This window comes from Pseudorca crassidens, chromosome 8, assembly GCF_039906515.1.
Source record: "Pseudorca crassidens isolate mPseCra1 chromosome 8, mPseCra1.hap1, whole genome shotgun sequence".
NCBI lineage: Eukaryota > Metazoa > Chordata > Mammalia > Artiodactyla > Delphinidae > Pseudorca > Pseudorca crassidens.
In genome coordinates this window covers 92,580,903-92,596,582 of record NC_090303.1, presented here as the reverse complement: position 1 = coordinate 92,596,582, position 15,680 = coordinate 92,580,903, and the positions used below count along the sequence as shown (strand labels likewise).

At 42.6% G+C, this 15,680-nt stretch overlaps 1 protein-coding gene across 3 annotated transcripts; it reads left to right on the top strand.

The window, feature by feature from the left end:
- Positions 1-1,027: 1,027 nt before the first annotated feature.
- On the top strand, positions 1,028-12,988 carry ZC3HAV1L (zinc finger CCCH-type containing, antiviral 1 like). Of its 3 annotated transcripts, none has more exons than XM_067747142.1 (5): positions 1,028-1,532; positions 2,507-2,642; positions 6,821-7,079; positions 8,306-8,431; positions 10,592-12,988. In XM_067747142.1, exons 1-5 carry the CDS (start codon positions 1,159-1,161, stop codon positions 10,792-10,794), a joined length of 1,098 nt encoding a protein of 365 aa, XP_067603243.1. In that variant the 5' UTR covers positions 1,028-1,158; the 3' UTR covers positions 10,795-12,988. The 3 variants fall into 3 exon arrangements, with proteins under 3 accessions (XP_067603243.1, XP_067603245.1, XP_067603244.1); XM_067747144.1 differs by having other exon boundaries at positions 1,036-1,532; positions 8,306-8,483; positions 10,592-10,721; XM_067747143.1 differs by lacking the exon at positions 10,592-12,988 and having other exon boundaries at positions 1,039-1,532; positions 8,306-9,223.
- The last annotated feature ends 2,692 nt before the right edge of the window (positions 12,989-15,680 follow it).

Here is a 15,680-nt window from a genome sequence, read left to right as displayed (position 1 = left end):
CAAGGAATAAGACACACAAAATTCCTGCTTTCACACGTTTGAATTCTACAAATATATAAATAAGTAAGAAGAAAGACATGAGTGATAAGTTCCATGCAGAGACCTGGGTGCTACTTTAGGAAGGGCCTTGCTAAAGAGAAGACATTTAAGCTCAGAGTTGAATGACAAAAAGGAGACATCTAGAAAGGGGTGCGGGGCAGCATTCTAGGCAGAGGGATCACCGTCACTTGCCAGCGGAAATTCCTTCAGTAGCCTCCCAAAGTCTTCCGTAAATCCAAATTTCTTAACACGGCAGAGAAGGTCTTCTGGCATCTGGAAGCTAAAGTGGCCTTCCTCTTTGGCTTCTTTATGTGACATTAACTCGTTTAATCCTCACAACCGCCCTGTTAAGACAGCAACTCGGCTAGTTGATTTCCTCAATTATGTTTTATTCATCTTTATACTCTGTTGCTGCATTAGCGGTTGGCTCAAAAATAGTCATTAAATCAGCGTGGTGTTGGGCAAAAAGATAGTTCCTTAGTAAATGTACAGGTCTAAACAGGTGCTGTCCAACAGAAATATAAAGTGAGCCATTTTACATTTTCTCATAGCTACATTAGAAGTAAAAGAAACAGATGAAATTATAATAACGTTTTATTTATTATCAGTTTAACATCATGAATATGAAGTTTACACTCTGCATTCTAAAGTTTCCAAATCCGGTGTATGTGTATTTCACACTTGAAGCACGTTCCAACTCGCACTGGTCACATTTCAAATGCTCAACTGTGGCTGGTGGCTAGGTCCTGAGGTCTTCCTCTCCCAGCTACCTAACGCCGTCCAGCTAGGCAACTTCTACCACATTCCCTGTTTCATCTTCTTTGTAGCCCTTACCAGTATCTCAGATTCCCCCCGACTCTACGAGCCCCTCCAGACGAGGACTTAACCTTGAAGGGTGCCTGGCGCAGAGCAGGCGCTCAATCAAGTCTGTCCCCGCCCGATCCGCGCCCAGGGTGGACCCAGGTCCCGGGTCCCGCCTCTCTGCGCCGCGGCCCGCGGGCGGCCGCCCCTCGCCCACCCTCCCCCCGGCCCGCCCCGGGAACGGGGTTTGTAGTCGTGGACGTGACTGGGAGGAGTCTGCCCGCCTCGGATTTCCGCACAAGGAGCCGGGCCGCGACCATGGCGGAGCCCACGGTATGCTCGTTCCTCACCAAGGTGCTGTGCGCCCACGGCGGCCGCATGTTCCTGCAGGATCTGCGCGGCCACGTGGAGCTCTCGGAGGCCCGGCTGCGAGACGTGCTGCGCCAGGCCGGGCCCGACCGCTTCCTGCTGCAGGAGGTGGAGGTGCGGGAGGACCCGTGGGACGCCGAGGCCGAGGTGGCGGCCGGCGAGGGCTGCGCGGGCGGCGGCGGCGGCCCCTCGGCCTGGCGGGTTGTGGCTGTGTCCTCCGCGCGCCTCTGCGCTCGCTACCAGCGCGGCGAGTGCCAGGCCTGCGACCAGCTGCACCTCTGCCGCCGCCACATGATGGGCAAGTGCCCGAACCGCGACTGCTGGTGAGGCTGCGGACGGGTCGGGGCGGCGGGCGGGACGCGGCGGTCAGGGCGCACGGGCCGCGGGCCTGGCCTGGCCAGCCGGAAGCGGGACCCAGCTAAGCAGTAAGAAAAGGGGTCGTTGGTCCGGGCCTGACGCCCCCCTCCGGAAGGGCGGAAGGAAAGCCCCGGGAAGGGGCCTCTCAGGGTCCTTCGCTGGGAGGCCTCCCCGCGCTCCCAGCTGCGGAATGAGGCGGAAGATCGTCGGGACTTGGACTTCTCAACAGCTTCCCCCGCCCCACATTGCAGCTTCTTTCCCCCCCCGCCCCCCGAGATCTTCCACAGCACGGCCGGAATAAACAGGTTGGGACTTTTGCGTTCATTTCCACCAGTGGCCCTTTGGGGGCCATTTGAGGACCCCATGAGATTCATGGATCCTTTATCCAGAGATCGGCCCTTCCCACTTGAGCACAGTTTTACAGACACGAGTCTGTGCTCTCTAGGTTTAGAAAGAGCGGTTTAGTTTGCCTCCCCCGCTCCAGGAAACTGAGGGCTGGATGATTTGGAAGAGGTCGTTAGAGGCGGCCTCCTAACTCCAGTCTTCCTCGGTTTCCTCTAGCCCCCCAAAGCGGAGTGGGGGGAGGAGGCATGCTTTCTGTTTAAGGTTGGTGGATGGTGGGGTGCGCAGCCGCTTGGGGTGGAGAAGGCCCAGTGCGGTCCTCTGCAGAACCCACCCACGGGCACCCTCTGTCAAGGCAGATGACTGGGGGAGGGGTCCCTTTGGCCTTAAAGCATCCTCATTCAGAATTAAATGGCTCTGGGAGGGGAGTTGCTTCATCCCAGCTTTCTTATTATCAGAGCTTATTAGACTGTAGTATCCATGGGTTCATGGAAAATTGCGTAACTTCACCTGCAAGTTGAAAGTGACCCTAGGGAAGGGATTTGACAGTCTGGCCCCTCCTTCATCTGGGCCTCTGATCTAGACCTTTGTGTTCTAGGTCTACCTGCACCCTTTCTCATGATATCCACATACCTGTCAACATCCAAGTCCTGAAAAACCAGGGACTGTTTGGTCTCAATGAGGCCCAGCTTCGGATCCTTCTTTTGCAGAATGACCCCTGCCTTTTACCAGAGGTGAGTCACTAAGGAGTCACCCTCATATTGTCTGCACCTTGAAAAAAGTCAGGGGAGAACATCAACAATCTGCTTACAGAGGACAGCCTGAGGGGAAGGGGGGGTGGGTATGATACAGTGCTGGCCTTTCTGCAGTCTATGATTTTATTGGGCTTTTATACACAAGAAGTGTGGTATAGAAATAATAATAATGGCTACTGTTTTTTTTGAGTTCTTACTGAATGCTGAGTAATTTGTATACCTTAGCTGATTAATAATAGCCTATGAGTGAGGTATGCCTGTCCCCATTTTACAGGGGAGGCAACTGAGGCTCGATTAAATAACTTGCCCAGGGTCACATAGAAAATGGCAGATTTGAATTTAGTTTTGTCTGATTATGAAGCCTGTGTTCTGTGAATTACCTGTTTATACTTTTGTTGACTTTTCTATCCAGGCGTTTGTCTTTTCCTGTTAATTCATAAGATGTCTTTAACGATACAGATCCCTTTTTTGGTCACATTTGTTACAAATATCCCCCCCATTTACTTTTTGGGGGCTTTAGATATTAATTTGAATTGTTTTGGAACTACATTATGTTGTTCCAAAGGTACCCATTATAACTGCTATAATGGCAGAATTAGCACATTTGCATCTGTTTAGCTATACACAAAGAATTTTTTAAACGGAAGGGTTGGAATCCCCAAAGGAAGTATTACGAGAGATCTTGGCAGGAAGGGAGAGGAGGATGCGGCAGCTATAGGGGGGCGGGGGGGGGGGGGCGGTCTGTTTTGTCTCAGAGAGAAGGGGCAGTGCAACTTCTGTTTACCTTTAGTGTTGATGAGTTTTTTTGACTTATAGAAGCTTAACATTTTTCGGTTGTTAAACTTAATGCATTTTTTTCTTTATGGCTTCTACCCGAGTACCCTGGGTCCAGCCTCATCTTGTCATACTAGACTATGTCAGTGTTCTGTGAGCAGTTGATGGGTTAGCTGCATTTAAGATAGGAGCCTGCCTTCGGTCTAATCATCTGGAACTGGAGGTGTGTGGCATGTGGCACAAAACACGGCCACTTAGGCAGCAGGGACCTTGGACAAGCACAGTGGATGAGGCAGGAGTGGTACCTCACGTCTCGTGTGTGAGAATGCCTGGTGATTCCTTTCTGCCACACTCCTAAAGATTCAGTATGTAGTATAGGTACAGTACACATAAAAAATCAATAAGGGGCAAGTATTGTGATATTGTGATTTATAATAAGAAATACATATTTGGTCTTTGTCTCTGCCCCTGGCACAGAGTTCCTAAGACCCTTGGAATTTCCTAAATTTTTTTTTAACTTTTTATTTTATATTGGATTATAGTTGATTAACAATGTAGTGATAGTTTCAGGTGTACAGCAGAGTGATTCAATTATACATATACATGTATCTATTTTTTTCATATTGTTTTCCCATTTAGGTTGTTACATAATATTGAGCAGAGTTTCCTGTGCTATACAGTAGGTCCTTGTTGGTTATCCATTTTACTTTTTTTAAAAATTAATTAATTTATTTACTTATTAATTTCTGGCTGTGTTGGGTCTTCGTTGCTGCGCGTGGGCTTTCTCTAGTTGTGGTGAGCAGGGGCTGCTCTTCGTTGCGGTGAGCGGGCTTCTCACTGCAATGGCTTCTCCTGTTGCAGAGCACAGGCTCTAGGTGCGCGGGCTTCAGTAGTTGCAGCACCTGGGCTCAGTATTTGTGGTGTGCGGGCTTCAGTAGTTGTGGTACACAGGCTTAGTTGCTCCGTGGCATGTGGGATCTGCCCGCACCAGGGCTCGAACCCATGTCCCGTTGGCAGGCGGATTCTTAACCTCTGCACTACCAGGGAAGTCCCTGGTTATCCATTTTAAATATAACAGTGTGTACATTTCAAACGTGAGAGCGATAAAAAGTGACTTTTGTTATGTTCATGTGGTGACTTTTGGAAAGCCTCTAGGTAACCTAGGGATGGGAGCTGGTTTCCCTAATAACCAGTCATGTGATTAGAAGGTTGGAACTTTCAGTCCCACTCCCACCTCCTGGGAGGGAAAAGGGCCTAGAGATTGAGTTCAATTACCAATGGCCCGTGATTTAAACAATCATGCCTATGTAATGAAGCCTCCATAAAAAACCCAAAAGGATGGCTTTAGGAGAGCTTCCAGGTTGGTGAACATGTGGAGGTGCCGGGAGAGTGGCGCCCAGATAAAGCATGGAAGCTCCACACCCTTTCCCACATACCTTGCCCTATGCATCTCTTCCATCCAACTATTCCTGAGTTATATATCCTTTTATAATAAACTGGGCATAGAGACTCAAACCATCATATCTTAAAATATAAACTACTTTCATTAAACTGTGTGATACTGGTTCCAGAATGTACAGGAGATCAAAGAAAACAGATCCTAGACCTAGCCCCCAAGTCAGAATAATCTATTGCTTCAAGATTTACTAGAGCTGAGCAATTAAGACCATATGTGCTTAATACTGTCTTGTAGAAGCCTTAACTTACACTCATTTTGTGAGTTTTTTTACATTTTTATTTTAATGCTTATATTTTTCAAAAAACTGTTCTGGCTTCCTGTTTCTTTTTTTCATTAATTGATTCTCACTTCTTTCCTTTTTCAGATGAGCTTTGGAATCATTCAAATTCCTAAAACTATTTTATAGGAATTCTTTGGGGGAGGTAGGAATTGCACTAAAATTATGGGTTCATTTTAGAAAATTGGCATCACAATCACAGGCAGCATACCGTGTTTTGGCTTACTGATTGAAGTATAATTGATGTGCAGTATTATGTTGGTTTCATATGTGTGACGTTTAAATACATATGGAATGATCACCATGGTAAGTCTAATAATCATCTGTCTGCATACAAAGTTATTACAGTATTATTGACCATATTCTTTATGCTGTATATTATATCACCATGACTTTAAAAAAATTTTTTATTGGAGTATAGTTGATTTACAATGTTGTGTTAGATTCTGCTGTACAGCAAAGTGAATCAGTTTTACAGACACATATATCCACTCTTCTTTAGATTCTTTTCCCATGTAGGTCATTACGGAGTATTGAGTAGAGTTCCCTGTGCTATGCAGTAGGTCCTTATTAGTTATGTTTTATATATAGTAGTCTGTATATGTCAATCCCAATCTCCCAATTTATCCCTCCTCCTTTCCCCTCTGGTAACCATAAGTTGTTTTTTTTTTTTACATCTGTGACTCTATTTCTGTTTTGTAAATAAGTTCATTTGTATCATGTTTTTAGATTCCACATATAAGCAGTATCATATGATATCTTTGTCTTACTTACTTCACTCAGTATGACAATCTCTGGATCCATCCGTGTTGCTGCAGATGGCATTATTTCATTCTTTTTTTTTTATGGCTGAGTAATACTGCATTGCATTTATGTACCACATCTTCTTTATCCATTCCTCTGTTGATGGACATTTAGGTTGCTTCCATGTCCTGGCTATTGTAAATAGTGCTGCAATGAACACTGGGGTGCATGTATCTTTTCGAATTACGGTTTTCTCTGGACATATGCCTAGGAGTGGGATTGCTGGATCATATGGTAGCTCTAGTTTTAGTGTCCATACTGTTCTCCATAATGATTGTACCAATTTACATTCCCACCAACAGTGTAGGAGGGTTCCCTTTTCTCCACACCCTTTCCAGCATTTATTTGTAGACTTTTTGATGATGGCCATTCTGACAGGTATGAGGTGATACTTCATTGTAGTTTTCATTTGCATTTCTCTAATAATTCGTGATGTTGAGCATCTTTTCATGTGTCTCTTGGCCATCTGTATGTCTTCTTTGGAGAAGTGTCTATTTAGATCTTCTGCCCACTTTTTTTTTTTTTTTTTTTGCGGTACGCGGGCCTCTCACTGTTGTGGCCTCTCCCGTTGCGGAGCACAGGCTCCGGACGCGCAGGCTCAGCGGCCATGGCTCACAGACCCAGCCGCTCCGCGGCATGTGGGATCCTCCTAGACCGGGGCACGAACCCGCGTCCCCTGCATCGGCAGGCGGACTCTCAACCACTGCGCCACCAGGGAAGCCCCCATAATGATTTTAATAGCCACTGATGATCAGAAGGTGCCATTTAGAGAAGCTGTCCTTTATTGGCTTAAGAGATACAGTGAAAATGAATGTCCTAAGTGTTGCTTCACTTCTGTACCAGGTCTGTTTGCTCTACAACAAAGGTGAAGCCCTGTATGGTTACTGCAACCTCAAGGATAAATGCAACAAGTTTCACGTGTGCAAGTCCTTTGTCAGGGGAGAGTGCAGGCTGCCGAAGTGCAAGCGGTCTCATCAGCTAATTCACGCTACATCCCTGCAGCTGCTGCAGGACCAAGGATTGAATATTCCAAGTGTCGTTAATTTTCAGATAATTGCTACCTACAAGCACATGAAGCTGCACAAGATGCTTGAAAATAAAGGTGAGACTCTCAGAGGTAGACAAAACGCTGTCAACAGTGTAGTGCTGAGCTGCAAGTGAGTCTGGGGAAAAAGCACTTCCTAGGTTAATTGCCGCTCTGTCCTTGGGGAAGCTTCATCAGTCAACATTCTATGATACGGAGCTGTGGTTCTAACCAAAGGAGGGAAGGGATGGAGTTTATTTTCAGCGCTGCCAGCTAATAGCCTCTGCCCAAGTGTTTGAACAGTGTAGCTCCTCGGTAAGTTGGGGGTCAGGAAGTAGGAAGAACAGTCTTAACCGCTTTGGTAGGTGAAAAGAGGAGGGAGGTGGGCTAGTGACTAGAATCTAGGTAAGGATAATGTAGGGATGGCTTTCTTTCATTAAATTGAGTTAAAGTTTTTTCTTAAATTTTTAGGAAATTTTAACGACATTACAGAAGAATTTGGAAAATAGAGAGTAAAAATAAAAATCACATATGACTCCACTCACTCTAATCCATAATAATTGGTACTATTTAATTATAGGCCCTTCAGTCCTGTTACTAGAAAATACTAGTCCAGTGGTGGTCAAAGTCTGCATTAGTTTAGTATCTTTCGTTTTCACGTTCTACAACATCATAAATATCTTCTCATATTGCCACATAGTCTGTCCTTTTTTAAGGTCTATAAAGTGTGGCTTGGTTTTCTTAAATCACAATGCTTATAGCTTATAGCTTATAGCTTATAATGCTTATAGCTTATAAGCACAATGCTTTCAGCTTATAGCTGAAAATCAGTTTCATTGGGTGGTGGGCTTTGGAGAATTGCTGATAGGAAAACCAGATCATCAAAGTCAGAGTCCCTAAGCTTTACTATGGAATTTTCTTGTGTTGGGATGGTAGTGGCCGACTATGAGTGGTGGTTTGAAGGTAGGGAGGGTTCTGCATGTACCAGTGTCAGAGGCTGTGTAGTTGTGTCCCTAAATGGTGGCAGGGACATTCTGCCCTGTACTGTGGGTAGGGCCTGTTATTCTCTTGATCTGGTCTTGTTTAGTGGGTCTCTCCTAGCTAGGAAATGGGACTTTCTGCTTGCTGTTGAGATATATAAATATATATGTATATTTTACTCCGGAAGACACGAACTCTCCAAATACAAAGTGTTGGGAGTTTTATCGGTGATCTGATTAGCTGGGCTGATGATCCCAATGTAGAATGAAATTTAGAGTAAAGGGGTATGTCAGGAAACCTCATCTTTTTCTTCTTCTTTTTAGATAATTCAGCTTCTTCTGCTGAGCATTCCCAGGGCCTTGAGAAACAAGGAGTACACGTAGCTAGGGCTGCAGAGGCCGGTCCTCTGGTCTCTGGCCCTGCTGCGTCAGCCAAGAAGCCATGTGCAGGTAAACCTTAGAGGACGTCAGTGAAATAAGAAGAACGTTGTCCAATTGGAAGGTCTGAAAACAAAGCTTCTGTTGAGATATAATTTGTAACCATTCACTCATTTAATCGTTTATTAATAACAGCCATAATGATACCTACCTCACAGGTTGTGGTGAGAATTAAAGAAGATGGAGAAGGAGAAAATGCCAGATTGGGAGGATAAAATTGGGGGTGCGTGGTTGAGGATGAGGTTAGACATTGAACAGGCAAAGGGAGAGTAAAACCTGAGAGTAGATGAGGTCAGTCCTGGGCAAATCCTGCAGTTCCTGAGAGCTTTCCCCGGGCTGGCCGGCCAGAGCTCTTAAAGGGGCAGGCTCCTGCGGACTTGTTCTGAGACCCAGCCAAGTGCTTTTCTGTACGCCCATATACATAGTTTTTACATTGTGGTATTCAGGGACTACATACACTTTATGCTCTTTTTTTTTTTTTGCTTAATATTCCATAACCATCTCTCCATATTTGTTCACATTTATCATGTGTAATCATTTTCATGCACAGATACACTAATGTATCATCGTTTGCTTAACTAGTTCCATTATTCTGGGATATTTTGATTCTAACAAATTTTGAATATAACTCTTTTCTTAAAATCCACACAATATTAAGTTTTTACGTTATTCTTTACTTTTGCTTCACGTATAGTTGCTGAATGATACTCTTGATTTTCATTTCTTTAAAAATACATGCGGGAATTCCCTGGCGGTCCAGTGGTTAGGACTCTGCGCTTCCATTGCAGGGGGCATGGGTTAAAATATATATATATATGCAAGTTAATATTCTTCCGTATGTCTTCTTTCCATATGTCTTTATTTTGTGTAGTTTGTACATGCCTTAATTGCTGGGGCCCTCCTCTGTGCTGATGTGACTTGGCCTTTAATAGGCTCCTTAATTTTCGTAAAAGCATGTTGACTGTATATGATACGGTATCCACCTCTCGTGGATCCATCCTCGGCCGGCACTGCAGAGTATATAACTTACAGGTGCTCCCCAGAGATTTCTACCTCACTCTGTGTACTCTCCATTTCTTTTACCAAAGTCTCAGATTCCTGTAGTATGAAGGATGCGTAGCTCATACATTCCTCTAAGTTGTATCCATTCTTTCTGTGATCAGGATGGACCATCAGAAATCTATATACCTCGCCCATTCCATACTGACTTCTCCCTTCTCCCCTTCTCTCTGCCGCTGCCCACCCAGCTGTCTCTTTTTAGTTGTACCTGGTGTTTATTTCCTTGTTTTCATCAAGGGGTACCACAGAGAAGCAGCTTTGTGAAATTCTTTCCTGTGTTTGTTGTATTAATAGCCACAAATGTTGGTGTGTAAAGTTGTTTTTTTTTTTAATTTAACTGTCTGGCAATAAAATAACATTTGAGAAATAGGGCCAACGTAGTGAGCTTTTCATCAAGCTAAATTTATTTAATTTAGAATTTCTTTTTTTTTTTTTGCGGTACGCGGGCCTCTCACTGCTGTGGCCTCTCCCATTGTGGAGCACAGGCTCCGGACGCGCAGGCCCAGCAGCCATGGCTCACGGGCCCAGCCGCTCCATGGCATGTGGGATCCTCCCGGACCGGGGCACGAACCCGCGTCCCCTGCATCGGCAGGCGGACTCTCAACCACTGCGCCACCAGGGAAGCCCGCTAGAAAATTTTTAATCATGAAAACTTTTCTTTTCCATTGGGGGAGGTGTGCAGAACTGTCCTTTTTAAAGTGAGAAGGTGCTGTGTTTTCTCCTAATGGACAGTAAGAGCCACACAACTTATGTTAAGCTCTTCATTTTGGTTGCCAACAACAGTATTTCTGAAAGCTCTTATGTTTCGCGTATTTGCTTCTTTTTTCTTAGTTACAATTTCTCCGGTGCTAATTAAAAAATTATCTTTATATTTTATTATTATTATTTACGTTTTATTCTTTTACTGTTATATTTCTTTTGTAAGCCATGTTAAATCCTTAATGGAAACAGTATAGTGTATAAATGCATATTCTTTACATTAAAAGACTTAGTAGATTTTTACATTATTGTGTTTTTTATATATATATATATATATATATATATATATATATTTTGTTGTTGTTGTTGGTTCGAGGACCTCTCACTACTGTGGCCTCCTGTTGCGGAGCACAGGCTCCGGACGCGCAGGCTCAGTGGCCATGGCTCACGGGCCCAGCCGCTCTGCGGCATGTGGGATCTTCCCGGACCACTGGGGCACGAACCCGTGTTCCCAGCATCGGCAAGCGGACTGTCAACCATTGTGTCACCAGGGAAGCCCCTCTTTTTATATATCTTATAATTATGCCTTTATATATGAAGTTATTGACCCTTTGTAATCTTTGTTGCAATATTTTATTCAATTCTATAATATTGCATTTTAATCTTAGTTCCATTGGTATTCATCCTATAAAAACATTTTATGTAATCATACCTGTCTCTTATTTTAATTTGATGGTTCAGCTGTTAGAGAGTTATCAGATTAGAATTTCTTTGGCAATTTATCAGGGCTTATGAGATGAAGCTGCACATCTGTAGGCTTCACAAATTCCAAATACCCTAAATTGAATGACTGACTTTCCTCCAGACTTGTTCCTCCTTTTGTTCTTTATTTTGGAGTGTCAGCACCAAATGACTTAAGCCAAAAACCTGCAAATTGTCCTATACTTTTCCTTTCTTCTTATTCCCTCTGTCAGATTGGTTACCCCGTGTTGCAGAATTTTCCACTTTAAAAATCTTGCAAATTTTTATCCTCTCTACCCCTTTCTTTCCATCCCCAACACACTGCCTTTTTCTAAACCCTCATCACCTCTTGCATTTAATTTACAGATTCATAACTCAGTGGTTTTCAAGTCTGTCTTGGGAGAGTTTTTTGTAGGAAGTGCGAGATGGACCCCTGTTCCACTTCAAGGATGGTACCCCCATTGTAATTTTTAATATAATAGGCTTTTGTGGATGTCATTGATCTGCTTACCACCCTTCTCTCCCCCTGCTGCCTGGTTGACCTTTTGAAATGCAGACCTAATCGTATTGCTTTTTTCTGCCATAACCTTCATTGGTCCCCATCACGGAGGATAGAAGTCATAAAACTCAAATCCCTACAGGGACTAGAAAGTTAAGATAAATGGATAAAGTGAGGTGGATGTGAGAGGAATGGGGGAAGAGAGGAAGTGCCGTGGCAAACTGTCCCATCTAAAAGGGACAACTGCCTCTTGCTTCCACGTGGGAATGCGGGGCCCAATTTGACGTATCATCCAATTTGTCAAAAGCAGCCACAAATCCAGAAATTTTTATGATAAATTTTCTGATCTTAAAATATTGACTTTTAATTGAGTTCTTAAAATGCAGCCCAATATTGCGTGTATTGACCTACTTGCAGTTTTGGGGATGTGCCGTTTTATCTTGTGACTCTATTTGCAAATGATGCTCCCTGTAAGTGCCACTCCTTCCCTCCTCCTGCCTCAAAACCTGGCAAAATTAGATTATTTAAAATGTCAGGTTAGCCTTTCCTGACCCCAAGACAGGCAGCTCTCCTAGTGTTCTCAAAGCTCTAGCACTTCGTACATTGCATTGCAATGCTTTTATTCCCCGGCTTTGAGCAAAAACATTATTTACTTTTTTGGTAATTATAACACTTGGTAGTTAAATAGTTTTTGCCGTATAATGAATTAAACTCTGCGTTTGAATCTGTTGATTCAGTATCATATTGCTCTCGTTGATTCCCTTTCTCCTCACATGTTTTTAGTATTCAAAGGATCTTTTTTCCCTGAGGAATGTGTTATATAAGGTAAACATCATTTTGATGCTTCGGTTTGAATTGTCTAGGTCTAAAATTAATTCTTTATGACTTATGTTTATGATACTAACTCTTTCCATCAAGGAATTAAGTCTTCATTATTGACGTATTTCTTGATTTCTTTCATTATAATTTGTTCATGTTTTTGTCTAGGTCATGAATATCCCTTATTGCATAAATTCTTTCTTGGCTAAATATATCTGTATTGCTACTAAGTATGGGAATCTCTATCTTCACAATGCTATTGATTTTCAAAATATTTGTCTTTAGGTGAGTTGTCTTTGTTCTAACAGTATTAGATGGCTTGTCTGGTTTTTTTTTTTTAAATATAAAATTGTAGCTGCAAAAATATTTGTCTTATGTATTTCTATTATATCTTTTTGTTAAATAAAACTGTAATAAGATATTTTTGGATATTTCCTCATTTAATATGAAGTTAATTATTGGTTTTAAACAAATATTCTCTATTATAATAAGGGAAATAACATCCTTTATTCTTGTTTATTAGAAGCTTTTGGTAGGAATTGGTATCTTTTGATATAATCATATAATGTTAATCATTTAAGTTACCTAATATGATTATATTCATGGTTTTCATGATACTAAAACATCCTTAAATTCTTGAGTAAGCTCCACTTGATAATGCCATGTATTCTTTTAATGTATTTTTTATCCTATTTGGTAACTTTCAAGTGTATGCATCTAAACATTCATAAATAAATTTCATTTATATGTTATATGTGTATGTAATAATTTCCTTTTTATTGCTATATTCTCAAAATATAAATTTTATTCTAGGTACTGTTTTGAATTTTTGTAAATTGATTTGTAATGTTATTATAATTTTTTTTTTTTTTGCGGTACGCAGGCCTCTCACTGTTGTGGCCTCTCCCGTTGCGGAGCACAGGCTCCGGACGCGCAGGCTCAGCGGCCATGGCTTACGGGCCTAGCCGCTCCGTGGCATGTGGGATCTTCCCGGACCGGGGCATGAACCCGTGTCCCCAGCATCAACAGGCGGACTCTCAACCACTGCGCCACCAGGGAAGCCGTATTATAATTTCTATTAAATTTTCTTTACAGCTTTATTGAGATGTAACTGACATATAACATTGTGTAAGTTTAAGGTGTACAAGGTGATGATTTGATACATCTGTATACACACATATATTGCAAAGTGTTTACCACAATAAGGTTAGTTAGCACAGCCATCCCCTCACATTCATTATTAGTTTTAAAATAATGTATTATGTATCCTTGAATTACCCTTATTATTTAGGAATATTTTTCCAAAAGAATTTTTTTTGGGGGGGCAAATACAATAATATTGTAGAAATTTTGGAGAATACAGGAATTAAGTATTAAGAAGGAAGTCATATAATCGCCCATAATATGACTGTGTAGAGACAATCACTGTTAATAATGTAGGATATTTCTTTCAGTCTTTTTCCATGCACATATTCTTAAATATTGAGAGTATACTATAAATACAATTTCATATTATACTCTTCTGGATTGATATTGTTTTGTAAGTATTTACCCACATAATTGAAAGCATTCACAATTATATTTGATAGCTGCATTATAGTTTTTAATGTATCATTTATTAATCATAGTCCTATGGTTGGGCATTTATTATTTGCTACATTTTAGTACACTTGATTTTTTTTTTTTTATTTGGTTGCGCTGGATCTTAATTTTGGCAGGCGGGTTGCTTAGTTGCAGCTCGCCAGCTCCTTAGTTGCAGCATGCAGCCTTCTTTGTTGTGGCATGTGAACTCTTAGTTGCAGCATACATGTGGAATCTAGTTCCCTGACCAGGGATTGAACCCGGGCCCCCTGCATTGGGAGTGCGGAGTCTTAACCACTGTGCCACCAGGGAAGTCCCACACTTGAGTTTTTTAGAGTAGTTTTAGATTTATAACAAAATTAAGAGGCAGGTGCAGAGGTTTCTCATATACCCTCTGCTCCCACACATGCATAGCCTCTTCCATTATCAAGATCACTCACCAGAATGGTGTATTTTTTAGCAAGGATGCACCTACTTTGTTTTTTTTTAGATGTTTATTTTTAAAGATTAAAAAAATTTATTATTTATTATTATTTTTTTAAGGCAAATCCATTTATTCATTATTTTTGGCTGCATTGGGTCTTTGTTGCCGCACAGAAGCTTTCTCTAGTTGTGGTGAGTGGGGGTTACTCTTCGTTGTCATGCACAGGCTTCTTATTGTGGTGGCTTCTCTTGTTGTGGAGCACAGGCTCTAGGCACACAGGCTTCAGTAGTTGCAGCACACGGGCTCAGTAGTTGCGGCGCGTGGGCTCTAGAGTGCAGGCTCAGTAGGTGTGGCACACGGGCTTAGTTGCTCCGCAGCATGTGGGATCTTCCTGGACCAGGGCTCAAACCCGTGTCCCCTGCATTGGCAGGCAGATTCTTAACCACTGCACCACCAGGGAAGTCCCAGGATGCACCTACACATCATTATCACCCAAAGTCCATAGTTTACCTTAGGGTTCACTCTTAGTGTTGTATATACTATGGGTTTGGATAAAAATATAATGACATATATCCATTATTCTAATATACAGAGTATTTTTACTACCTTAAAAAGTCTCTGTGCTCTGCCTATCATCTCCCCTCCCCTGCCCGGCAAACACTGATCTTTTTATTGTCTCTATAGTTTTGCCTTTTCCAGAATGTCATATGGTTGGAATTACACAGTATGTAGTCTTTTTTTTTTTTTGCGGTATGCGGGCCTCTCACTGTTGTGGCCTCTCCCGCTGCGGAGCACAGGCTCCGGACGCACAGGCCCAGCGGCCATGGCTCACGGGCCCAGCCGCTGCGCGGCATGCAGGATCCTCCCGGACCGGGGCACGAACCCGTGTCCTCTAGCATCGGACTCTCCCCCGCCCCTGCAGGCGGACTCTCAGCCACTGCGCCACCAGGGAAGCCCCTGTAGTCTTTTTAGATTGGCTTCTTTCACTTAGTAATATGCATTTAGCTTCCTCCATGTCTTTGGGGGCTCATTTCTTTTTGGTGCTGAATGGTATTTCATTGTCTGGATGTACCACAGTTTATCCATTTACCTACTGAAGGACATCTTGGTTGCTTCCAAGTTTCGGCAGTTATGAATGAAACTGCTATAAATATCCATGTGGAGGTTTTTGTGTGGACATAAGTTTTCACGTTCTTTGGGTAAATACCGAGGAGTATGATTGCTAGATCATATGGTAAGAGAATGTTTAGTTTTATAAGAAACCACCAAACTGTCTTCCAAAGTGGCTGTACCACCCTTTTCTTGTCTTGTTGCATTAGCAAGGACTTCAGTTCCACGTTGAAAAGAAGAGCTGAGAGGGGACAACATCGTTGTCTTAAAGCTTTGAGTTTCTCACCATTAAGTCTGATATTAGTTGTACTTTTTTTGTAGATAGTCCT